This window comes from Panthera tigris, chromosome A3, assembly GCF_018350195.1.
Source record: "Panthera tigris isolate Pti1 chromosome A3, P.tigris_Pti1_mat1.1, whole genome shotgun sequence".
NCBI lineage: Eukaryota > Metazoa > Chordata > Mammalia > Carnivora > Felidae > Panthera > Panthera tigris.
In genome coordinates, this window is record NC_056662.1 from 104126016 (window position 1) to 104152455 (window position 26440).

The window sequence follows — 26440 nt, forward strand, 5'->3', positions numbered from 1 at the left end:
CTCCTCCGGGAAGCCCTCCTTTTCTTCCCTTGCCAGGCAGCCAGTCTCAGGCTTCTCTGGCCACTCTCGTCCCACTGACTGGCAATGATAAGGGACGCGGAATGGACAAAGCAGACAGGCAGGTGGATAGGTACCAGGTACCTAGGGGAGGAAAGGGCAACTGGCCCTGGGAAGGAGCCCATGCTTACAGATGCTATTCAAGTAGCTGAGAAATAATTACTCCTGGCAGCTCTTGGGCAACAAGGACACAGCTTGCTTATTACAAAATATCCTTTATTGATAAAATAGCTCAGACTTAAAAAAAAAAAAAACCTGCATATCACAACAAGGGGGCCACAGGCAATAATTGCAGGAGTCTCCCGGGACACACGCAAGACCAGTCAGCAGATGTCACAAGTCAGCCACTCCCCTGGGCCCAGCCTCCCCAGCCTCACCCCAAGGCAATGCCCTGGCCTCACAATGAGATTGTAAGAAGGAGCTAGACAACCCCTCTCCCCAGAAAGGACTCTCTTTGGTCTCCTCCATTCTCTCCACCCCAGAAAGCTCTCCAAATCCGGCCGGGCCCCTCAGAGTGCCAACAGTGCCTTGGCTGCTCAGCCCTACCCCCCATGCTAGATGCCCGCTGGCTTAATGCTGAAGCCAGGAGCTCCTTGGAGAAGACTGGAAGACATCCGTCCAATGCTCCCAAGTCTTCTGGGTGCTAGGTCCTGGGGTTGGGGAGAGAACCAGGAGAGGAGAGGCCCCTGGAGCCTCATCAGTGGGGTGAAGCAACATGGCTGGGTCAGAGATGGCCAGCCGGCCCCCACCCAAGGTAGGATCAGTTACACATCACAGGGACCCACGTGGGGCTTGGAGAACCGCCTGGGCGCTCTGGTGGAAGGCTCCTGAAGGAGTCCACAGGGCCCTCACTCACCCGTTCCAGCCCCAGCGCCTGCCTGGGGGCCCTGTCACCCACCACAGACTCTCATCTCAGATTGTTCTGATAGGGTGGGTATTTTTAGCCATCTTGGGGAAACAATTTGCCTGCTTGATGACAAAAGACTTGTCCCCCGTTGCGGGGGGGGGGGGCCCAAGCCACCGAAAACCCTCTCGGTGTCACGGGTGAAATGTCGAGGAGCTGTCATGCAGCATAACAACTGAACCCTTGCAGGCACAAGAACGTGATCTCGAAGAAATCCTTTAACTGAAATAGTTGGTTCTCTCTACCATTCCCCACGTCCAGTTTGGGGTAAGAATTCCCGCACCCCAGGCGCAGAACAAAAGTCTACAGGAAGACAGGTGGTGGTAAACACAGAGAAAGGGGATTTTTATATCTCCAAATAATCATATTTTCTGGTTCTCTAGTGCGTTCCCCCACGGAGCTCAAAGCTTTCCGCAAAGCCTTTCATCTCCCTGCAGCAAGTAGGCGGCATGCCATTGTCGCCAGGTTTTTGCAGGGGGTGAATGCTAGTGATCAGGGATCTCCCATCGAGGCAGAGGCCAGACCTCCAGACCACCCCACCAAGGCGAGGCCTCTGCTGGCACACACACCCGCCTGCCAGAGAGGTGCCAGGTAAGGAAAACGATTCCAGAGAAGGTTCTGGCCTTTAAAGGAGCTACAAATCTAAAGGTAGGGGGAAAGGGAAGAAGGACCAGAAACAGTGCCAGGCCGTTAACTCCCCACCCAGTGCCTGATGGGGACCATGGGCACCCAACGTGGATCCCTCATTTCTGCCTCTTCCTCCTCAGCAGCGGGTCCTCCTGGGAAAAGTGGAAGGCTGGCTTCCTGCTCTTTACCCGGGGAAGATGAGAAACAAAAACGCCACAAGCAAGTGACCAGCCAGGGAACAAAGGGTCCTTAAGGAAGGAAAGCCCACCCATGGGCTTGCAGGGGTCCGGGTTATTGGGAGAGAAGTGCTCTATCTAGCCCAGCCTTGGCTATGTTCAGAAAGGTCCAAGCCTCATCCGTGGGCCTATGTTCACGGGGGTAGAGAAGATGTCCCCCCACAGCCAAGCCAGCAATCGGAGGCCTCAGCTGGACCCCTGTGAACAGCACCCCTGCCCCTCCCAGGGGGGCTCCCAGGATGAAGCCTGCAGGACCCAGGCAGGGACCAGGAAGCCCCAGGGAGGTGGCCACATAAAATAGGGCAAGAATCAGGGTGGCCCTGGTGCCGCCTGGCACCAACCCCACACGGGTGGCGGGCAGGTGGCTCACCATGCCGTCTGGGTCCACTGGCGGCAGAGGATCCTCCGGAAGGCACGGCGAAAGTCCTGGTTAAAGATAGTATAGATAACGGGGTTCAGAGAGCTGTTGCAGTAGCCGATCCAGAAGAAGAACTGGAAGAGGCCATGGGGCACCTTGCAGTGCTGTGGGCAGATGGCACCCAGGCTGTAGCTGAAGAAGAAGGGGAACCAGCAGAGCACAAAAACGCCGATGACCACGGCCAGCACAAAGGTGAACCGCTTCTCCCGAGTCAGCTGCGCCCGCCGCCGCCACCACTGCCCGCTCGAGGTGCCCACGCCCCTGCCCAGGAGCACCTGGCCACGTAGAGTTGCCAGCACCCGGGACCCCTGTGGCTGCTGCAGGGGTGGGCTACAGGCGGAGGCAGGAGATGCTGGCAAGGCCTGAGGCTCACACTCTTCCTCCTCCTCCTCAGCTTCTTCCTCTGGAGATGCCCCACAAACGCCTTCCTTCCGACCCTGGCCTGAGTTGGGAAGGGCCGACCAGCTGGGTGGCAGGGCAGGGGTCGCAGGATCTTCAGGGGTCTCCCCCTCCTCCTTCTCCTTCTCCCCAGTGGGCTTGGAGTGACCATTGGCCTCTCCAGAAGCAGCCAGAGAGGCCAGGGTTGGCATTTTGGTTGAAGTTCCAGTAGGGACGGGGCGGGGCTGCTTAGACTCACCCTCCCTAGGGCGGCCCTTGGCCCTGGGACCTCTGCGGTGGCTGCGCTTGGCGATCAGGTAGATGCGCAGGTAGACCAGGATCATGATGAGGCAGGGTGCGAAGAAAGATCCGATGCTAGAGGCCAGGATGTACCAGGCCTCTTGGTTAAGTTTGCACTGCGGGCGCCCACGAGGCTGGGGCCCCTGGTCGCCCTTGTAGATAAGCGGCGGCAGGGAGATGACAGCTGCGATGAGCCACACGGTGAGGATGATGCACTTGATGCGGCGTGGGGTGCGCTTGGAGTTGTACTCCAGCGCCCGACTCACGGCCCAGTACCTGTCCAGGCTGATGGCGCACAGGTGCACGATGGACGAGGTACAGAAGAGCACGTCGAGCGCCAAGTACACCTCACACCACGTGCGCCGGAAGTACCAGTAGCCCAGCAGCTCGTTGGCCAGCGAGAAAGGGATGATGAGCGTGGCCACCAGGATGTCGGCGGCGGCCAGCGACACTAGGAACAGGTTCTGCGGGGCGCGCAGCGAGCGACTCGTCAACACAGCCAAGATGACCAGCGCGTTGCCAAAGATGGTGAAAAGGATGAGGAACGTGATGACCGCCGCGATGGCCGCGGTGGCCTGCACCGAGTAGGGCTCCTGGTGGTCCATGACGGGGCGGGACGCGGCCAGAGGGGTCGCTGCTCGCCCAGAGCGTGCTCAGCCGGAGACGGTACTGTCCTGCGCAGCTAGGCTAGAAGGGGGGATCGACCCCCTGGCGGCGCACAAGGCGCTGGAGCCCCATGGCCAGGCCGAACCGGGCCAAGGAGACGGAGGGATGCCTGGGGCCAGCCACCGCCCTCCTACATCCTCTTCCACCGACACCCGGCGTCCCTGCCGTCCTCTCCGGAGAAGTTTTCCAAGTTGTCCCGCTGCCGTCCCCGCCCCGCCCGGGACCGGGGGAAAGTTGCGCCCTCCCGCTACGAAGCTGCTGGACGCACGCTGGGACCCGGGGCCCGGCAGGCCCGGCGTTGGGGCGGGGGGCGCGCCACCGGTTCTCGGAGGAGGCGCAGCAGCCGAGGCGCCCGTTCCGCTCGCTGGCTCTGGCCGGGAGCCGCGCCTGCAAGCAGCCCGCCGCGGCAGGGGAATGGGAGGAGAGCGAGCGCGCCGGAGGAGGGAGGAGACTGGAGGCGGGAGTAGGAGGAGGGGAGGGAGGCGGGGCGGGCGGCGGACCACGGGTGGGTGGAAGGTGCGCCTGGCGCGAGGACCGGCCGGCAGCAGCCTGCCCTCCTCGAGGGCCTCCGCCCTGGCGCTCCTACCCCTTTTCCTCCTGGCCTCCGCGCCACGGAAGGCCAGAGATCCGCGTCTGGGGTCTTCGGGACTCCGGGAAGGACGTTTGCAGAAGTGGAAGGATGGGTGCGCACGGGGCGCTGGGACCCGGGAGGGACCTCTCTTCCTGCAGACCGGGTCCGAGCACCAGGATCTGGGACGGTGGGTGCCAGCTGATCTCTCCCCGCGCCGCCCAGGAGCCCCAAGGAGAGGGTGGGTGGATTGGGGCCACCGGAACATAGTGAACCACCCCTCCTACCCGGTGCCCGCGAAGGAAGCCGAGTAGGAGTTGGGGGAGCGGGAAGACTGCCCTGGAACCCCTTCCCCAAATGCTCTCTCTCCCGGAGCGGATTCCGTCGGGCGTGCGGAGCCCAGGGAGGCGCGCGTGGCAGGTTGCGAGCGCCCCCTGCCGCCGCCCGCGTGTGGCGATAGTCCGCGGCCAGCCGGGAGACCCGCGTCCTCGCCACGTTCTGGGGGCGCAAGGAAAAGGTTCCCAAGGTCGGTGGGGCAAGCCAGTGCTCCAAGATTTATGACTTCAGTGTTTCTGTTTCCCCGCAGCTGCCTCGGTTTCCTCCACTAAGGGCAAAGAGGTAAGAGGAAAACTGGCTTGGACTCCACTCTCAGCAGCAGCAATGGAGACTCAGGCAAGGGTGGGGTCTTCTTAACACAGCTCAGAGAAAAAGTAGGTGTCAGGGGAGGCTATGAAGGGAGAAGCATCCCTTTGTGTTTTGACACCACCCCCCTGCATTCCTGCACCCCCCACATATCTGCTGCACACCCTCTTGGAGTGGCTGTGGAAGGAGCCCCGTCTGGCACCCTCACCCTACTCACTCTCCCTATGGCCGCTGCCACCAGCGTCAGGCTGGGCAGCCTCAAGGGCACATTTTTTCACCGCTTCTGGAGCCCCTGACGCTATAACCCCAGACTAGAGCCAGGCCCCATATTTATAGCCCACAGCTCTGCATGACATCCTCTGTATAAATAAGCATCGAGCCACTGCTGAAAGTAGGCCTCCTCCAGAGGACCAGGCCTTGAGACAGCATGCATACTGCACCTCCCTTCCTGACTGTTCCATCTTCATGGGACCAGGGAATGACCGCTCAGTGCCCACAGACAATATCTCACCCCTACCCAGGCTCACACGGCAGGGGGTGGAGGGGTTCCTCCGTACAAGTCCGCCCCTGCCTCCTGCCATTCTACTCAGCTGTTTTCTTAGGGGGATCGCCCGACAGCCTGATGGTGGGAGAGGGCAGCCGGCCTGTCTCACCTCCTCCAGAGACAGGTTTTTATGGACACATCCCTCCCACCGGCTGGGCTGGGCTGATAGGCCTGGGCCCTGAGGTTGCCAGGGATGGAGAAGTCTCGGTAGCCCCTTCTCTGAGGGAGGACTGAGGGGTGGCCACCGGAACTTGGAAAGCAGCCACTTAGTTTCCTGCCTTGTCTCTGAGACTCCCTGTCCCAGGGGCAGAGGGGGCTGAGGAGTCGGAGTGTTCTGGTGGCCCATAGGGACATTAAGAGGGACCACTTTTTCATTCTCTCCAACCATACTCAGACTGGGTGGGGGGGGGGCACTGGGTATCTCCCAACACTGCAATCAGCATCAACCTTTGGTCTCCTGGCCCAAGTTTCCCTTGAAAGGTGAGGCTGCCAGGACCCCGAAGGAGCTGAGGCCAGGGCTGCTCAGACTCTCCCCTGCTCCTTCCTCCCCCACTGGGTCTTCATTGAAGGGGCAGCTCTGGATCTACCAAGCTTCACGCCCTAATGGGCACAAGCCTGGGGCGGGGAGCAGGGGAGGGGGGAGGGAGCCAGGGAGAGTCTACAGGCATCTGTGAGACCCAGCCCCAGGGTCTGTGTCACCTGCTGCCACCTCCCAGATGTGCAGCTGGCTCTTGGGGCAGTGGAGACCCTATCCCATGACTTGATTCCCCCTCTTCTCTGCAGCTTCCACGGCCCCCGCCCCCATGCACCTTCCAGTACTGCCTGCCCCACCCAGCCCCGCATGAATCAGAGCCTCAGGGCCTTAGCGGGGCTTTCCTTCAGCTCTTCCCCAACTGGATCTGACCACTTCCACCAGGGCTGGCAGGACTCAATCCCGGACCCAGCCAGGAGCACCCAGCCACCTGTGGTGGGAGAGGAAGGCCGTGATGGGCACTGGCCTGCCTTCCTGGCCCCACCAGGCTACCTGTTGGTCCCTGGGCAAGCCCTAAGCTCCCACATCTCCAGTCCTTCCCAGGGGCTGGCACCACCCCCCCTCCGACTCTCCAAGGTCCACTCACCTTTCACCCACTGCCCTCGCAGAGAGAAAGAGACACTGCTTTTCAAGTTCTTTGATGCTACGTCCACAGTACCCCTTTCACGCTCAGAGAGGTACTGAGGTGGGGCTGGATGGGTTTGCTGCATCACGCACCCCTCCCCCACCGTCCGCTGGAGCACACATCCCTTCTCTGTCCCCAGTACCCGGCCAAGATTGCTGAATGACGAGGGGGAGTGGCAGCCTGGCATCCACGGATGACCTCCACAGGAGACTTTCTGAAGGTAGGGCCAATGATGGTGTCCCCGAGGGGTGCCCTTGGGAAGAGAGGCGGGGGGTGGGGGGGAAGTTGACCTCGCACCATCTTTTCCAAAGAGGGACAGCTGTCCCATCCCTAACTGTGAGAGCACAGCAAGAGACGTGCCACCTTAGTTGATCGCGCTGGAGCCACTTCTCCGGGTCCGAGAGAGGACACCGGCCCCAGATTCTCCTGTGCCAGGGTTCCGCAGGGACGACGCCCAACTGGGCTTCGCACCCCAGCTTTCCCCAGTAGCCGCAGCCTTTCAAATCCCCCGAACCCCCACCCTGTGTGACCTTGACCTTCCCAGGCCCTTGAGCCACGCCCTCTATAATGTAAGGCCACCACCCTCTCCTCCATCACACCTCACCCGACAAAACCCCAACCCTGGTCAGACCTAAATCACCCCCCCCCCAGCTTTTACCCGAGCAGCTGCTCTTCCCGGTGCAAAACACTCACTGCATCCACTGGCCTCGCTTTAAAGTCAGGACCACACATCTCCAGACTTCCCTAGTGTGCTCACCTTTCCCACTCTTCAGAATCCGCATCCCTCTCCTCCTCCTCGCCCCGCACGCCCTCCCCCACTCCAAGCTGTGACTTTGCCTCGGACTTAGAAGATGAAAGCCATTAGGCAGGAAGTCACCCCCACAAGCGCCTGCATCCGAGCTCCATCTCTGCTCTGAGGGCAAGTCCTGCGTGTGTGTCCCGAACCCTCTCCTATCCCCCAGGACTCTGCTCCTGCAATTATCACCCTCCACGGTCACTCCTCCCCTGCTACAGGGCCAGGCCCTGCCCTGGAAAGCCCTCTATGTCCTCTGTAGCTGCTGGCTTCTCAAGCTCTTTGCTGCACGGTCTCTAACCCCTCACATTCTCTCCTTGACCCTGTCCTCGGCTGAATCTACTGCTGGTGGGTCATTCGGGACTCATGCCCGAGTGTGTCCTCTTAATTTTCTCAGCAACATTTTAGACAACAGACTCTTGCCCCCCCCCTGGGGACACTGCAGGCCTGACTCCCTCCTTACCGCTCACCCCTTCCTTCTCAGCCCCCTCTTCTCCCCCAAAACTCCCAATCACCGATTCTCACGGAGAGTGGTTTTTGCCCCTTCTCCTCCAGGGACATTTGGCAATCTGGCACTTGAAGAGATTTCTCGATTGTCACAACAAGAGGAAGGGGGTGCTACTGGCATCTCGTGGGTAGTGGCCAAGGGCCCTGCTAAACACCTTACAACGTACAGGACGGCCCCCACGACAATTATGACACAAAACACTAGTATCGCGGAGACGGAGAGACCCTGGCCTAAATGTCGCAGCACCCCCGTTCAGTCCTGGAGTCCCTTTTCTTCTGGCCCCAAACTCCTCTTGGTAGTTTCCTCTAGCTCCACAGCTCCCACCTAGAGGCTGAGGACTCCCCAAACTACATCTCCAGCCCTGAACTCCAGGCTCATTCAGCCCGCACACTCTCTCCTCTCCTGAGGTCCCGGTGCTGTATGTGGGACCCTCACGCCTGCGTCAGTCACAAGTGTGGTTGCCTCAACCTCCAAAACATACTCCAGAAGCATCCACTTCTGCCCATTTCCACAGTCCCCATCACTCTGGTTTGTACAACTGTAGTTAGTGGCTTCCAACTGTTCTCCCTGCTTCCGGTCTATTTTCCACGGAGCATCCAGAGTGATTTTTTTTAAATCTTGGATCTTGCCCCTCCCCTACTTAGAACCCTCCAGTGGCTGCTCCCTGTTGCTCCTGAAATAAAACCATCCCTCACTCACCTTGCTCTGCCAACATCCCCCATCCCACCTCATTTCACCCCTCCCATCACACCTTCCTTCTTCCTGCCTTAGGGACTTTGCACTGGCTATTTCCTTGGATTTTTTTTTTTACGAGATAGTCCCTCCTATCATTTGGGTCCCAGTTGAAATACCAACCTAAAGGAATGCCCCCCCAATCATTTAACAATCTTAATCACTGTCCTTATTTATCTAATCACGGCCCATCCCTCTCCCACCCCCCAAATAACCTCCACAAGAATAGAAACCCTGCCTTGCCCACCATGTTAGTCCTGGTGCCTATAGCCGAGCCAGCCTGGCACGTAATACAACCGATTCTGTCCAATGAGTGAACAAATTGATGAGTGAGCCCACATAGGTATGTGCCTGGGGATTGAGGAATAGGCCACAGGCCAGGGTAACAGCCCAGGGCCCCGGCCACAGCACACCCCTCATGCCAGGGCTCCAGGGGCTGGACCCCAGGGGCAGGGTGGCGCCTGTGGAACAGGCCTGGAGAAGGGGAGCTGTAGTGATAGGTGGCTCCATGGGGGAAGGACGAGGGCAGCCTCATCCCTGATCACCCCCAAAGAAGAGGGCAAAACACTCTTCCCCTTGAGCCGCCGGGCTCAGCCAGCCCCACCCTCTGGAGAGCCCAAATTCTGAGACCGAAAGCCATATCCTAATGGAGGCTCATCACGGGCAGCCTCTAAGAACGGGGAGGGCCTCCTCGTGGTCACCAAGCACATCACCTGCTCTGACCTAGGGTGACCACTGAGAACCCCCAGCCCAGAACCAGAGGCCTGGCTCCACTACTTAGACCCAGAGATGCTAAGGCGGCCACACTCATTTCTCTGATAGGCTGGGGCACTACATTACATTCTCGATCTTTGCTTGGGAATCTCCCAGGGGAGCTGTCACCCTGCGAGGAGCACGTCACCCACTTTAAACTCAGACAGTCCTCCCCTCGTGTCTGGGGGGGCAAGCAGAGGGACAGTGTTTCCCCCACCCGACGGTCCTTCCCTAAGGCTAATCCCTGAGACCAGGCCCCCGTTCAGTCTGAGAAAATCCCTGAACTCAAGACTGAAACCCAAGAGAGACTGAGGGCAGAGGCTCCAGGCTCCTGCAAGGGTGCCCCCCCTACCCCGACTCGGCCCAGGAGGCTGGCAAAGGCCAAGCTCTCCCCCAAACTCAAGCACAGCAAGCCTCAGCCCTGCGCTGCTGACCCTCTGCTTCCCCGCTCTCCACCCCAAGAAAGTGGGTGTAACCACCTGAGGGCCCCTCCCAGGTCAGTCGGCAAGGTTAAATGCACTCAGGCACAGCCCAGTACCTAGCTCCTGGAGCAAGTACACAATTTTATTTTTGCCTTCTCCCAAAACATGTGAGGAACTTGGCCCCACGGGGCCAGGGCACAGGCCCCTACTTCCCTCCAGGCAGGGCTTCCTGGGGCTTCTGACAGTTCATAAGGATGGTGCCACTCCAGCTCTGGGGGTGTGGGGGGGGGTGCTCCTGGCCTGTCAGCCCATGTGGAGACCTTATTCATTCCTGGAACAGCCCTCACACAGGAAGCAGGAAGCAGGAGCCAGGAATAGGGCTTTGCTGAAGGAAGATAAGCAGGGTGACCAGCCCCCTCCCCTACAGCCCCTTCACACCTTCCAGGGCCTCCTCTGGCCAAGTCCCTGTGTGGAAGGGAAGGGTTCTTGGAAAGCAGAGCAGGCTGGGAAGGAGCTTTGGAGTCCTAGGTTCAGGGGCCTCACATTCTTGCTGAGTTTCCCCATTGTGCAGTGTTAGAGGGTGCCTCCAACCCTTCCTCGTCGCCCCATGGAGTGGCATCCCTGCCTCTAGAACCTTCCTGCACTGCAGGGGAGCAAGCTGAAAGCCTCCTGGGGAATAAGGCTGCAGGTTACAGCCGCAGGACAACACTCCTAGCACCCAGACATCAGGGATGGGAGACTTCTCCCACGAGCCATGGGCTCCCCTGCAAGTCCTGGCCCAAGGGAGAGACAGAGGCAGTACCTTAGCATGCTGGGAATGCTGTGACTCACCTACAGAATGATTCCCAGGGGACTTCAGGGCTGGAACCTGCCTCTGCCCCCCTTTCCAGACCCCTGGCCCTGGAGCCCTAGAGAATGTCACCTCCCCTTCCCAGCAGCCTCCAGGACTAGGGCAGAAGGTGAAAGCAGGAAGAACCAGGCAGCTCTTGACTGGCCTGCCTTCCCCGGATAAACCTAGAAGTCCCTTAGAAGCCCCTAGTCCCTAGAAGCCCTTAGGAGAACATATGGAGAAGAAAGGGGCAGAGGGAGAGTCCCAGGCCTCACACAGGGTAGCCAGATTGGGGCTGGAAGACAGGGTACTACCCGGAGGGGGCTTGGGGCTACTCTAGACGGAGATGCCCTTCCCGGTTGGGGACAGAAGCCACAGGCTCGACTTCTGCACATCCCCCTGAAAGGACATTCAGGTACATGTGCTCCTGGGAGAGCTGCTCCCCAAAGCCTCCTGGATGGGTCCTGGCTGGTCTTCTGCTTCCGGAGAAGCAGTGAGTGGTACGGAGGGCACTTGGGCCAGCCAGGACCTCTCTAGAGCAGGAATGCCTGCTCCAGGCCTGGAGTTTAGGGAGGAAGCTGGGGTCTGAAGCAGCCTTGCAGAGGCCCCCACACCCAACTTTCTCAGCGCAGGGAGCTTCCAGCTACGTGGGCTCTCTCCAGGCCCTGCAACAATGCGCTGGGCTCTAGCCTTGGAGCCACTGGGGTCGGGGCGCCCAGATTCTGCCGACAATGCCTTCAGAAGCTGCTGCAGGTATGGTCTAGAGGCAGGAGTAGGGCTCCTACCATCGCTGTGGGGCTGGAACCCTGAAGCAGGAAAGACAGGAGGTTATGGCCCGGAAACACAGCAGGAAAACGTGTGGCCCAGCTGTAGAGAGCCAGAGTGACCTTCAGTTTCGTTCATACGGATAGCTCAGCTCATCGGAGATAACCTGCCTCGCCCCTGCTTAACGCTTTCAAGACCCAAATTCTCAACCCACACTTAAAGACAAGGACCACAGAACTCCTCAGTCACCACCACAAAGGCCCTCGGGCTCTCTTCCATGGTCTCCCACTCATACCCCCGAGCTGCTGATGGTCAAGCCACCAGATAGCTAAGAGTGGAAAGCACTGCAGCCCTCGCCATTCCGACACCTCCTGGGGTCCTCTGTACTGAGGGACACCCTGCTCTCACCACCCCATGTCTGAAGCCTCCTATAGAACTTTTCCTGGACTTGCAACCACCTGCCAAACCCAGAGCATCAGGAGGACATTACTGAGCCCTGTCGGGCCCACGTCCTTAGTGAGACAGGCCCTCTTTGCTCTTCCCTGCCTCTCCTGGACCACCGCTGCCACCCACTGCTTTGTAAACCTCTTCATCTTAAGCCCAAGTTATCTGGCCAGGCCTCTCCACCCTCTCAGTGCTGCCTCTCACCCATCACCCCTGCCCAGGCGCTGAAGGCTTCATGATAAGCCCACCCTTCCATCAACAGACCCTGACCAGGGGGCGCGCCTGGGTGGCTCAGTCGGTTGAGCATCCGACCTCGGCCCAGGTCATGATCTCACAGTCTGTGGGTTCGAGCCCCGCATCAGGCTCTGGGCTGACAGCTTGCTCAGAGCCTGCAGCCTGCTTCAGATTTTGTGTCTCCTTCTCTCTATCTGCCCCTCCCCCACTCATGCTCGGTCTCTCAAAAATAAGTAAATGTTAAAAGAAAAATTAAAAAAAACAAACAGATACTGACCAAATCAGAGCTGATCGGTTTCAAATGGCGACTCTTCTCCCCCCTGGTCCCATTGATCTCACAGTTCATTCCCTGCTCCCCACCAGACCTGGTCAGTACCAGAAACCATCACTGCAGAAGTCTAGGTTCCTGGCAGCCCACGCCTATGTTTCCAGCTCGCTTGTTTAAATATCACAATGATCTAGCCCCTTGAGCGTAGGGACTCCGAGGTCTTCCTGCTTACAAGCTCCTCACTTCCACATCGTTCTCCTCATCTGACTTGGGCTCCACACGCTTCACTGCAATTACGCCTCAAGCACCATCCCCTCTGTCACACCTGCCCACAAAACCCCAGTCCTGGAGAACCAAGTCACCAACCTATGCCATGCCTCCACCTGGCTGCCCCAGCACCACCCACAGCCCTGCAGGGTATCTCTAGCTGGTTTCTTCTCCCGCAGCCCAGTCGGCAACATCACACCCTTTCCCTTCACATCCCTCCCCTTCTCCCCAGCCTCGAGGCTGGTGACTTCATGTCATTCTCTGTGACCAAAGCCCTCAGAAGTGCATGAATCTGCACCTCAAGACCCACGTGCAAATTTAGGTCTGCACCTGTCTTCCTTCTCATTAGGACCAACGAAGCTCAGACATATCCTTGGAGACCTATCCACCAAGGGCATCTCTGTGACCAAAGCCCTCAGAAGTGCATGAATCTGCACCTCAAGACCCACATGCAAATTTAGGTCTACACCTGTCTTCCTTCTCATTAGGACCAACGAAGCTCAGACATATCCTTGGAGACCTATCCACCAAGGGCATCTCCTACCCCAAATGTTCTAGATATGCATCCTTCTGCCCTCTGAATCCAACCTTTCTCTTTCTCCATTGGGTTATTTCAGCATCCAAGCATGCTTGAATGTCTGCCATCATGGTAAACCTTCCCTAGACCCACAGCCCCTTCCAGCCACTTCCCAATTTCATTTCTCCTAATAGTCCAACCTCAACAATAGTTACCCACAAAGCTCTTGCCACATTATCTATACTTACTAACTTCAAAAAGTATGCAATATTTGATATTATGTATGGGAAAGAATAGTCTAAGAAATGGTGCTAGAGGGGCACCCGGGTGGCTCAGTTGGTTAAGCATCCAACTTCAGCTCAGGTCATGATCTCATGATTTGTGAGTTTGAGTCCCACATTGGACTCTCCACTCTCAGCACAGAGCCTACTTCTGTCTCCCTCTTCCCCCCCGCCCCCAATGACTTGTGCATGCTCTCTAAAAAATAAGTAAATGACAAAAAAAAAAAAATAGTGCTAGAACTGGGTAGCAAAAGTCACATGCAAAAGATTTAGGATTAAATCTTCATGAACTTGGCTTAGGCAAAGGCTACTCAGATAGGACACCAAAACCACAGTAAAAGAACAGGTAAATCGGACCCCACCAAAATTAAAAATGTTTGCATTCAAAGGACACCATCAACCTAGAGAATGTGAGAAAATATTTGCAAATGATAGGTCTGATAAGGGACATGTATCTAGAATGCACAAAGAACACTTTCAACTCAGCAGTAGAAAGATAACTCAAATGAAAAACAGGTAAAAGGATCAAAACCCACTTCTTTGAAGATATGCAGATGGCCAATCATCTGTATGCAGTGCAAATCAAAATGCCAATGAGCTGCCATTTCATACCCACTGAGGATAGAAATAAAAGGATAGATAATAGCTAGTGTTGGCAAGGGCATGGAGAAGTTGGAACCTTCGTACGCTGCTTGTGAGAGTGAAAAATGATACAACCAATTCGGAAAACAATTTAGCAATTCAATCTGGAGTTACCCTAGGACCCAGCCATCTACTCGTAAGCATATATCCAAAGGAAAAGACATAGGTTCACATAAGTTCCTGTAAACAAACATTCGTGGTAACGTGAATCATAACAGCCAGAAAGTTGAAGTAACCCAGACGTCCTTCAACTGACGAACGGACAAAACGTAGCTCATCCATCCAAGTTGGAGTGTCATTTGACAGTAAGAGAATGAAGTGTTTCTATAGGTTGCAAGATGGATGAGCTTTGAAAACATGAAGTAAAAGAAGCCAGTCACAAAAGATCACGCATCCTAGAATTCCATTTACGTAAAATTTCCAGACTAGGCAACCCTAGAGAGAGCATAGAGCCATGGTTACCTCGGGGGGTGCTCACGTGCCACTTACTGGTTATGTGACATTGGCCAAGTCAATTAAACCCTCTAAAAAATAAAAAAAGAATAAAAAAAAAAAAAAGAAGTCAAACTGTTTACCAAAGTGGCTGTAACAATTTATACTCCTGTCCACAGGGTATGGACAGGACATTACTCCATTTTCTTATTAGTATCGGGTATTATCAAGTTTTTAGATTTCTGCCAATTTAAGGGGTAAAAAAGTGGTAACACTGTGGTCTTCACTTGCCATTTCCTCAATTATGAATAAGGTTGATGGTCTTGTGTTTATTTCCCATTTGGTTTTTTTCCCCCCATTAGGTCTCTTGCCCTTTTTCCTGCTTTGTATTTTGCTCAGCATGTGTTTATCTATATTATTATATATTAATATGTAATATATATCATGTATTTTAGATACAGTTATGGGTTGCAAGAGTTCTGATTTGTAACCTGTATTTTCACTCTGTCTTGATAAGTAGCTATTATGTCATTACAGAAGTAGTAGTTATTATATAGTATATTAGAGTAGTTACTAATGTAGTTGGATTTATGAATCTTTGCAGTTTTATGGTTTGCTTTGTGTCTCATTTAAGAGCCTGGGGGGCTCAGTCAGGTAAGCGTCCAACTTCGACTCAGGTCACGATCCCACGGTTCGTGAGTTCGAGCCCCACGTCAGGCTCTGTGCAGACAGCTCAGAGCCTGGAGCCTGCTTCGGATTCTGTGTCTCCCTCTCTCTCTGTCCCTCCCCCACTTGCACTCGCTGTCTCAGAAATAAACATTAAAAAAAAAAGAAATTCTGTTTCTATACATCTACCTTTTAACATCCTTTTGCTTCCAATAATTTAATAGGTTTGGTTGCTTTCAATGTAGATAATCATCGTCTGTGAATAGTGACAGTTTTGCCTCCTTCCCAATACTCAGATTTTTAATTTTTTTTTCTTGCCATACTACAATGGCTAAGACCTTCACTACAGTATTGAATAGATGGGACAACAGTGGAAAAAAACCTGTTTTGGTCCTGAGTTTAGTGCTTTAACATTAAAAATGATTTTTGCTCTGGGCTTTTGGAAGATACTCATGTTAGGGTTAAGAAAGGGACCTCTATTCCTAAGGGTTCTTAATCCTACGTGATCATTTTCACATATTTTGTTTTACATGTCTTGTGGTAACCCCAGTGATTTTGTCCTGCAGCCTCAGTCCCCCACTTCACCCTCATTGACACCACCTCAATATAGGATCCTTCCAATTTCTCAAGTCACTCACCTCTCCCACGGGGACTTTGGCCACTTGGGCTGCAGTCATAAAGCCTGAGGACCCGTGTGATGTCCGAGGTGCTCAGGTTCCATCGCTGGCCAATGTGGACACTGGGAGCCCAGAGCGGTGTGATGGTGGGCAGCCCACGCCGGCTGAAGGCAAGCCTGAAACCCAGTAGGTGGGGACCTGAATCCAGATCACAGCGGAGGCTGGCTGGGCAGTGTAGAAGGAAGGAACGTAGAAAAGGAAAGGGGGTCCTCACCTCCCATAGTGCATCACTGATGAGTAGTCATAGGGCACCAGCATGTTGCTGCTCCGAGATTTGATGAAGTTGATTTCAAAGCCTGGGAAAAACAGAAACCAAAACCAACAAAACTTGGTGATAAGAGAAGAAGGCAGGGAAGGGAGGGGTGGGGTGATAGGGGCCTTCGAGGTACTTGTACCCTACCTGAGCTGACAGATCTAAAACTACAGCCAGATGTGCCCCCCTCCCAGTACCAACCAGTCCCTGGTCCCCATCTTCTTGGTGCTTTCACTGCCAACTCCTATCTTCCCCGCGATGGGTCCAGACCAGCACTAGCTGATGTGGAAGCACAGGGACCTCACAGCTTCCTAGAGCTCACTCTGCTTCTGTCCCCTGTCAAGCTCACCAGTGTGCATCTACCTTTACAGAACAGCTCCCGCTAAGTCAAATGCTACGCAGGGTCTCTGATGCCCCCTACCCGCGAGATAGAGTACCTACCCTTCAACCCAGCTTTAGAGACCCACTCGCCCATCACCTGCTGTTGGGCTCCCACTCCCCAGCAGGTCACCTTGTTCTTCCTGCCTCAGGCTAGCAGCACCCATCCCCCAGGTTCAAGTGAAACACTCCCCCGCTGGCTAGAGCACCATTTCCCCCATCAGTTGGGTCCCCCAGGCCTGAGAGGGACAAGATTCCCTCCCCCAGCCGCTGTCCTGCCCTTCACAGTGAGCCTCTGAATAAACAGCCATACCCTGGGTATTTGCTCTCCCAACACCCCCCAGGCCCCGCCAGCCTCTTCCACAACCTGCCATACCAGCCTCTAGAGCACACTTACCTCTTCCTTTTAAAAACCCTTAAGATATTAAACAGTTTTGAACTGGCAACATATTCATCTGGTTTAAAAGTCAAAAAAACAAAAGTGACACAAAAACAGATACTCAGATCAATGGAACAGAAGAGAGAACCCAGAAATGCACCCACAAACATATGGCCAACTCATCTTTGATAAAGCAGGAAAGAATATCCAATGGAATAAAGACAGCCTCTTCAGCAAGTGGTGCTGGGAAAACTGGACAGCAACATGCAGAAGAATGAACCTGGACCACTTTCTTACACCATACACAAAAATAAACTGAAAATGGATGAAAGACCTCAATGTAAGACAGGAAGCCATCAAAATCCTCAAGGAGAAAGCAGGCAAAAACCCCTTTGACCTCGGCCGCAGCAACTTCTTACTCAACACGTCTCCAGAGGCAAGGGAAACAAACAAAAATGAACTATTGGGACCTTGTCAAAATAAAAAGCTTCTGCACAGCAAAGGAAACAATCAGCAAAACTAAAAGGTAACTAATGGAATGGTAGAACATATTTGCAAACGACATATCAGATAAAGGGTTAGTATCCAAAATCTACAGAGAACTTATCAAACACCCCAAAAAACAGATAATCCAGTGAAGAAATGGGCAAAAGACATGAATAGACACTTCTCCAAAGAAGACATCCAGATGTTCGACACATGAAAAAATGCTCGACATTACTCATCATCAGGGAAATACAAATCAAAAACCCCAATGAGATACCACTTCACACCTGTGAGAATGGCTAACATTAACAACTCGGGTGACAACAGATGTTGGCGAGGATGCAGAGAAAGAGGATCTCTTTTGCATTGTTGGTGGAAACGCAAGCTGATGCAGCCACTCTGGAAAACACTATGGTGATTCCTCAAAAAATTAAAAAGAACTACTCTACGACCCAGCAATTACACTACTAGGTATTTATCCAAGGGATACAGGTGTGCTGTTTCGAAGGGACATATGCACCCCAATGTCTATAGCAGCACTATCAACAATAGCCAAAGTATGGAAAGAGCCCAAATGTCCATCGATGGATGAATGGATAAAGATGTGGTGTATATATACAATGGAGTATTACTCAGCAATCACAAAGAAGGAAATCTTGACATTTGCAGCTACATGAATGGAACTGGAGGGTATTATGCTAAGCGAAATTAGTCAGAGAAAGACAAATATCATAATACTTCACTCATATGAGGACTCTAAGATACAAAACAGACGGACATAAGGGAAGGGAAGCAAAAATATAAAAAGAGGGAGGAGGACAAAACAGAAGAGACTCATAAATATGGAGAACAAACTGAGGGTTGCTGGAGGGGTTTTGGGAGGGGGGATGGGCTAAATGGGGAAGGGGCACTAAGGAATCTACTCCTGAAATCACTTTTGCACCATGTGCTAACTAACTTGGATGTAAATTATAAAAAAATAAAATGGATTAAAAAAAAAGTAAAAAAAAAAAAAAATGTTGAGCTATGTGATAAACCTCCCCCTCTATCTTCCTTCCAAGTTCCCAGCTCCCCACCCCCAATTACAGTTATTAGTTTGTATATCTTAGTTTGTTCTACACATGTCAACTAATACAAATGTATTCTCATTTTTCTTCATCCTTTAGAATTTTTTTTTATTATTTGGCGGGGGGGGGGGCGAGAGGGGGGCGAGAGGGGAATCTTAACCAGGCTCCACGCTCAGCACGGAGTCCTATATGGGGCACAATCTTACAACCCTGGGATCATGACCTGAGCTGAAATCAAGAGTCGAATGCTCAACTGACTGAGCTACCCAGGCACCCCTCATTTCTCTTCATTCTTAAACAATTTTTCCCCACTAGAGTACCTGGTATCTTAACCTGTTTTATGGTTAAGAAAACCACTGTTGAGTTTATGAGTGTCGTTGGTTTTCTAAGTCATTAACTTCTGTCTTTAATTTCATTCCCTCCTGCTTTCCTTTATTTTTTAAACTGGAGTTAAATACTTAATTTTTTCTATTTTTTTAAATTTTTTCTATTTTTATTGATAAGAATTTAAGTCTACACAATTTCCCTGAACATTGCTTTAGCTGTGAATGATTAGTTCTAATGTGTTACGATTTTTTTTTTTTAAAAGAACTCCTGCAATTTAACCTTGGAACTAAAAGAGGATTATTGTTGTTTTTTTAGACTTGAACTTCCAAGTATAAGAAGTTTTCAGTTTTGTTATTTTCTACTTTGCATTTTACATCACCAACAAAACACTTGAATTAACTTTTTCAAATTTGATATTTTTCTATCATATGGTAAGTTTTCGCAAGTATTCCATGAGCACTTGGAAGGATTATAGTCTCTGTTTTCAGGGTACAGTCACTATCATCACCCCCTTCCTTAGACTAAGCTCTGATCTCAAGCTTCATCCCTCCTCTCATTATCAGGTGCTACCCAAGTCTCCCCCAGAACACCCTATCTCTGGGGATCCATGAATGCGGATCTCTTGAGCAGCAGCCCCCTGCCTACTTGACCTGGTTCCCTCCACAACAGCGGAAGTGCTCATGCCACAAGTTCTCCACTTACAGGAAGCCTTTGAACCCTTCCCCTTTTATACCCATTCCTCTAGACCAAACCCCTTATCATGTATCTCCTCTGCTTCCCTCTTTCATGAAGGGATTGTCTCTACTCTTCTCGTTCCCTGAATCAGGCTCTCCCCCCAACAAGGGTGGGATCCCACCATTACGGGGGTCAGATGGCCAGCACACAGCTCCTGCTCACCAGCATCCGACACAGTGGCCCACTCCCAGACCAGCCTCGGCTTTGCCCCTGCCACCTGTCAGGACATGGCCCCCCTGTGCTTCCTCTGTCCCGCAGGCCCATTGGTGCCCATCTCACAAGGGCGGAGCCTCCTGCGTCTGGCAGATGGAAGGCTCGGGGCCCGGAGCAGCAGTATCTGGACCACCTCCAGGTCTCAAAGAGAAGCAGGAGCCCCACCTTCCCAATGGTGGACAAGCAGGTGGTAGGAAAGATGGATAACCTCTTCTAAAGTGGCAGGCAACTCTTCAGGCCCTGGCCAGAGGCTGCCCTCTCGCCCTAAGACCCCCAGGTCCAGCGTGGGCTGTGCACCATCTGGCTTACCTGGAAGGATCTCATTCCAGTTGACACGGATATAGTGGTCCCGGTCAGCCCGTGAGTGCTCATGCCAGAAGCCCAGTACGTGCATGAGCTCATGCAGGACAATGCCTGGGCCCTTCTGGAGACATGTAGGTGCCAGGGATACCACCTGCATCCCTCCACTGCGTCCCACGCTGGAGAAACACCTGCAGGGCCAGGAGAGGACACTGGGTAGACACCAGCCCAGAGATCCAGAGCAGACCCAGGCCCCTTCCCCCTCCTCCCATGTCCTGGGATGAATGACCGTCAACGGGTAGTCTCCATCCTGGATTCTAGTCCCAGGTTTGCAATTCCCAAGTCCCTTCACCACTTGGGCATCCGTGAAATGGGTACACTGGAACTCATTACCAACCCAAGGTACAAGGAAGATGTAGACATGAATAGGAGCACAGATACCGGAAGCAGCTCATTGAATGAGCATCCCCATCCAGGGTCCCCAAGTCAAAGTTTTCACACATGATCTTAGGTCTCTAACAAGCTAGGAAATGGGTATTGCCGTTATCCCTGCTTCCACAGAGAAGGCAGGGGAGCCTCGCAAGATAAGGCACTTGCCTGGCGTTGGGTGGTTCCTACACTCTGAAACCCAGATCCAAGGCCAGGTGTCTCCCATGAAAGCTGTCCCCATTCACCAGACCGTGAAGTCTCCCCAGAGGAGGGTTTTGTAAGGGACATCAAGCACCTGATTCCCCTCCTTCTCCACCTTCTGCCTTGGGTATTTGTAGGTCTAACTCCCACAGGGAAGACCACTCAAGGGAGGGTGGGTGGGCTTTGGATCTGGGAAGACAGGCCCCCAAATAGGTTTTAGAGAATGGCCTAGTTAAAGCCAGGCTGAAGGCAGAAGAAAGCCGAGGAACTCCCCCTGCACATGCGCGCTTATGCATGGATACGCACGCCCCCAGGAGTACTTACCCAGACATGGGGACGATGGAAATGAAGTCTCTCTGGCCCTGGTAGGCAACAAACCTGACGCATGTGAAGCGTTCAAACTCGGCAAATGCCTTTAGGAAGATGTCGCGGCTGGCTTTATCTGGGGAGGCAACACCCCGGCTGAACCTCCCACCAAGACCCCAGAGCCCCTGTGACCCGTTGGGAGTCCGCGTGCAGGGTGAGCACAGAGCTTCAAATCCCTCTTCCAAAATGGAAGGTCAAGAAAGGGGAGGGGTGCCTGGGTGGCTCAGTCGGTTAAGCGTCCGACTTCGGCTCAGGTCATGATCTCTCAGTTTGCAAGTTCGTGCCCTGTGTCGGGCTCTGTGCCGACAGCTCAGAGCCTGGAGTCTGCTTCGGATTCTGTCTCCCCCCCCCCCCCCCGCTCTCTCTCTCTTCCCCTCCCCCACTCACACTTTTGTTTTCTCAAAAATAAAAATTAAGAAAAAAAAAAGGGGGGTAGCCTGGGGCTCAGGGAGGAGGTAGAGAAAGCTGGGTCCCAGACAGGCCCCAGCTCTGTGACCTTAGGTAGGTCCCTGTCCTCTGGACTGGTCTTGAAATGGGTCAGCTAGTCCTTGGCTGTCCCCCCATCAGCTCTTCTGGGGTTTTGGCCCTCCCAGCTCAGGAGGCTCACGGGAATAAAAGGGCTTCTTGTGGAAAGGCTCTTTGGTGGTATCCGTGAGGAGAGGCAGAGGGAAGAAACCCAGAGAGGAGCCCAGGCTGCACAGGGAGGAAGGGGTCGGGGCCGGAGGGAGGCCCACGGCTCCCAGGACCCAGAGCACGTGCTTACTCACCGTATCTGCTGGAGATCAGGAAGGGGACCTCCACAACCTCCCCATTCTTGGGCCACTTGTTGCTGGTAGTTGAGAACAGCCGCAAGGGACTCTGAAGAGAGAGGGCACTTTAGGGACCCCTGGGGAGTCCTGGGGTAGGACTAGACCCCTGGGATAGGACTAGACCCCTGGGATAGGACTAGCCTAGCATCTTGCCCCCAATGGTGCCAAATCTCAGGCCATAAGAACCCTAAAGATGTGAGAAGCAGGACACAGGTCCAGGAGGGTGAGGAGGACATCAGAAACAGGACAGAGCGCTGGGAGATGTGGGGGCCCGCTAGGTGAGCCGTGGTGACTACCACCACCCTTTGTGCCACACAACAGAACTTGTTACCGATTGTATCCAACAGAAAAACAAAACTGCTTGTTCCCAACGAGGCTGACGAGGCATCCCAGCTCCCCAGGGGGGCCTAGTTCCAAAGAGCTCAAGGGCCCACCAGCAGCCCCATCCTTCCAGAAACACAGCGGTCAGCCGAACATCCCTGAATGTTAGGGCTCATGCTAAGGCAACACCCCTGGCCTCAGCATCTCCTCTTTCCACTCTTCCAGCAACCAAAACCGTTGGAGGCGCGGGCTTCACGGAAGCCCAGCAGGTCCTGCCCCACTGGCTACCACAGGCTTCGCCGGATTCCGCTCTTACCCTGGCCTCACTGAATAACCAGAAACAGGGGCCTCACCCCACCCCCAGGGCTCCCACCCAGCCCCAGCCTTTGACTCTGCAGCCCAGCCTCACGCTGTGCCCTCAGTGGGCGGTCACCAAACCCCAGAAGGGTATTGCTGTCACCAGGTCGCAGTTCTGGTCTGGGCACCTCTGCCTCCCAGTCTCCTGAAACATGGCTCTGTTCCCCTGAACACCGTGCATTCTCGGCTCCCTGGCAAAGTCACCCCAGTTCCCACCCAGCCTTCTGACTCCACCCCTCACCTCCCACGGGGATGGGGTCCCTGCCTTACCTCCCCAAACCGTGGCCACCACCCTGGTGTTCACGACCACCACCGCCCTACAGCCCCACCAGCCCCTCTGCCGATCTGTGCTCATCTCTTCCTTCATTCTAGTACTTTCTGAGCACCCCCCTGGGCACAGTACCAAGCCGGATCTTGAGGGCTCAAATGCCCTCCTTCAGGAAGCCCTCCGAGGCCGATTGCTGTTACCACTGTAGAAGTTACCCTCCCTCCTTTTCCCTTCAGTCTGGCTAATTGTGGAACATTCACTGTGACTTTAGCAAGAAGGGGGGCGGGAGGGGGGGTCTATCAAGCTACGAGCGACAGAGACAGGTCCTTCACACGTCACACCCCCATGACACCAGAGGCTGGGCTCGAAGGCCTCCAACAAGATCGTGAAGTTATTTACACAGATGTGTATGCTTGCTCACCGGCCGGAGGATGTCCCCCTCGAGGAGGAAGCTGCTCTCTGGGGTTTCCTCTGGGATGAGCCCTGGGAAGGAAGGGAAGGAGTGTGTGAGCCCATGCCCCCCAGAATCCAGACTCTAAGGACAGGCCCCAGAAGCAACCCCAAAGTCTGTCCTTCCTGACTCTGAAGCTGGAGCTTCCCTGGGCCCCCGAGGCTGTGTGGCCTCAGGCTAGTCACACGGCCCCTCTGAGTCCCCCGTCTACATAATATATATGGCCCCTCGGCCCAGTCACATCTCTCCCTTGCTCAAACACAGCCCAGAGCACCTGCCACCCACACGCCTCCCTCTGCGTTTGAGCCTCTCTGCTAATCAGAAGCAGACTTTTTCTCCAGCTGTCTCCTTCACCCCCCTCTCCAGCACAGGCCATACTCTAGGAACATGCCCTGGACCCCCCCGCCCCGTCCTACCTCATCCCCCCTCTAATGCCCGCCGATTGGTAGGATATTCAGGACCCTTTCGGGGACAAGTGAAATTCCAGCTCACGCCACCACAGAAGGGAGGGAAGTCTGGATCCGGTTGAGTCTGGCTCCCACCGCCCCCCCCCCATCTCAGCTAGTCTCTGCTTCTGTCTCCAGCCTCCGTTTCTGCCACAGCCCCGTGAGGAGTCTTAGAGGAGGGTCTAGCACCCTGGCGGTACCTTAGGTCAGGTTCCCTAGAAGCAGAGCCTGGGCTGGGGAGGCACCTGCAAGCGATTTACTGAGGGGTGCTGGGGAACACCCCGACTCCGCCGGGGTGCAGCCCCAGTCTGATCTCATAGGAGCTCTGGACCCCAAATGGTACCACAGATTTGTTCCACTTTGAGGCAGGGGACTGACCCGTGGCCCACAGGAGTCACGGCGGGCCGCCTTGGGCAGGGGAGGGAGTGGCTTCCCAAGCATCCCTGGCAGAGGGCCTTCAGCTGCGAGGCCTTAGTGGCCCACATTCCCAGCAGCTGGGGCTGGGGTGTGCTTCCCGGTAAAGGGCCTCTCGGATAGCAGTTGGGCTCCAGCAGCCCGAGCTGAGAGTATCCATGGCAGCCCAAAATCAATGCCAGGGAAGCCTCAGATGGGTTCTGGCTACCTCCAGACCGGTCACAGTTACCAAAAGGTCGCACGCTGCCCTGAGGCTCCGTAGCTCCGGGGCTCCAAGTCGGTTCAGACCACAGGGTAGCCGCCACGTTCGGGAGATCCCCATCCCTCCAAAGTCACCCCCCGTCCCCCCGACACTTCGGCTCCAACACCTGAATTCCAGTATTCCCCCCACCCCCGCAGCTTCATTCCAGGTTATCTATACATTCTCTTTAATTTTTTTTTTTTTAAATGTTCACTTGTTTTTGAGAGAGACACACACACATACAGAGTGCAAGTGGGAGACAGAGAAAGAGGGAGACACAGAACCTGAGGCAGGCTCCGTGCTGACACGGGGCTCGATCTCACGAACTATGAGATCATGACCTGAGCTGAAGTCAGATGCTTAACCAACTGAGCCACCCAGGCGCCCCTAGACGTTCCCTTTCTTCAGCGGGGATCCCCAGACAGGAAGGCCATGGGCCTCATGCCTCTTTGTGTTTATAGCCCAGCTCATACCCTCACACCTGCAGCCTATCCTGCACCAGGTGGCTGACATCTTTTCGAACATCCGCTGGTGACTTAGTTTAACACCAGCCGGAGCATCTGAAGACCCACGTTTTTATCGGGACATTTTTAAAAATGTAGGCTTTCCTGGGGCGCCTGGGTGGCTCAGTCGGTTAAGCGGCCGACTTCGGCTCAGGTCATGATCTCACGGTCCGTGAGTTCGAGCCCCGCGTCGGGCTCTGGGCTGATGGCTCAGAGCCTGGAGCCTGTTTCAGATTCTGTGTCTCCCTCTCTCTGACCCTCCCCTGTTCATGCTCTGTCTCTCCCTGTCTCAAAAATAAGTAAAACGTTAAAAAAAAAAAAAAAAGTAGGCTTTCCTCCCTTCTTATAAAAGCAACGATCTCATGGAAAAGATACAGAAATACAGACTTTTCAAGAGTTGCCCATAGACCGAGGAACTGCTACTCACCCAGAGCCCAGTAATCTGGCACAGTTCCAGCTCGTTCTGCTCATCCGCGTGTTCTGCGTGGTTTTCACCACACTACATGGACAATTTCGTAGTCCCTCCACCCCACAAGAAGACACAGCGCCCTCACCTTGGTTAATCGCAGGGATGTCCTTGTCCCAGGATGTCTGGGTCCCCTCGGGGTTCAGGCCCTCCGAGAAGCTGGTTCCACAGGCTTCTGAGCAGCTGGAGGCTGAGGGTGCTCCTAGGATCAAACCTGGCCCAGACGGGCACACACCCATGATGCCCGAAGTGCCCTCATTGGCGAGAGAGGACAACAGGGCCTGGGGGGTGGGGGCTGGGTAGTATCAGACCACAACGGCCAGGCCCTTCGCGAAGGCAGACCCCCAGAAAGTAGTCCTGGGAGACTGCCTGGCCTCCCCTCAGTCCAAGCTGATGGCAAGGCCTAGACAACTTGGAGGAAGGAGCTCCTTTAAGGGGACCAACACTGGGTTCCAAAAAGCAGCCCCAGGCTCTGAATAGCTGTGTATATGAGATAGGGGAGGAAGCAAAAGAGAGAGGCGGGACCAGACCTCAGGCTCTAACACTGAAAGTGAGCCCGGGCTAGCTGCCCCGACCCCATGCCTCCCTTCTCAGCCCAGGCCTCTGGAAATCAGACTCAGATCGAGCAAGCCTGGCATGACCAGCAAAACAAGGATGCCTGAGAGCCACACCTGCTACCTCCTGCCAGGCAGGCCCTCTGCTTTCAGGATCTTCAGGATGCCTCCCCTTGGTGCCCCCTAGGAACTGATTTCTGGGAACATCCCTGGAGAGCCCATTTTCTGCGCCGTTCAGATCCCTGCAGGCTCCAGCCACACCCTTCTCGCCTCTACTCAGCACTCTGCAGGCTAGCAGCCCACTTACCTGGCAAAGAGACCAGACCCAGCACCCAAGGCCAGAGGCCTCCCATATTCATGCTATGGTGGCCCCCCCCGGGCCCTGCAGCAAGCGGGAGCACGACTCCCAGGCGAGGACAAGCCAGCCACTCCCACCCCCACTCCCACGCTTAAATAGCAGCGTCTCCAGCCCCCACCTGCAGCCTTGCCCCAACCAACTCCACCTGCTGCCCTACCCACTCCTACCTGTGTTCCCCACCCCCAGCCCTACCCACCCCTACGTGTGTTCCCCACCCCCAGCCCAGGCTGAGCCTTCTGGACCCTAGTCAACCCTTCCCAGCCTGGCTGAAGTGGGCAAGAAGGCAAGAATCCAGGCACAAAGCGCCCTGCAGGGAGGGAGGGGCCCACTTGGGAGTGTGCCTCTTCTGAGGTCCCCTCCCACCACCAGGGGGCAGAGGAACACCACAGAA

General features: G+C 54.7%; 2 protein-coding genes across 2 annotated transcripts; both read right to left on the bottom strand.

Annotated features, from left to right (window-relative positions):
• Window positions 1–294: 294 nt before the first annotated feature.
• On the bottom strand, window positions 295–3981 carry ADRA2B (adrenoceptor alpha 2B). The gene has a single exon (XM_042979789.1). It carries the CDS (start codon window positions 3523–3525, stop codon window positions 2191–2193), a length of 1335 nt encoding a protein of 444 aa, XP_042835723.1. The 5' UTR covers window positions 3526–3981; the 3' UTR covers window positions 295–2190.
• Window positions 3982–10945: 6964 nt separating this feature from the next.
• ASTL (astacin like metalloendopeptidase) lies at window positions 10946–26174 on the bottom strand. The gene is made up of 9 exons (XM_042979849.1): window positions 25999–26174; window positions 25226–25351; window positions 23038–23099; window positions 21629–21719; window positions 20820–20937; window positions 19875–20056; window positions 15942–16023; window positions 15689–15843; window positions 10946–11340 (listed from the first exon to the last, which is right to left on the bottom strand). The coding sequence occupies exons 1-9, from the start codon at window positions 26048–26050 to the stop codon at window positions 10946–10948; spliced, it is 1263 nt and encodes a 420-aa protein (XP_042835783.1). The 5' UTR covers window positions 26051–26174.
• Window positions 26175–26440: the final 266 nt, after the last annotated feature.

Coding starts and splice junctions, on each gene's coding strand:
- ADRA2B (XM_042979789.1), bottom strand. CDS start 3,525: ATGGACCACCAGGAGCCCTACTCGGTGCAGGCCACCGCGGCCATCGCG.
- ASTL (XM_042979849.1), bottom strand. CDS start 26,050: ATGAATATGGGAGGCCTCTGGCCTTGGGTGCTGGGTCTGGTCTCTTTG. Junction 21,720..23,037: donor AGGGGGACATCCTCCGGCCG/GTGAGCAAGCAT, acceptor CTCTCTCTTCAG/AGTCCCTTGCGGCTGTTCTC. Junction 20,057..20,819: donor TCCATCGTCCCCATGTCTGG/GTAAGTACTCCT, acceptor CTGGCCCTGCAG/GTGTTTCTCCAGCGTGGGAC.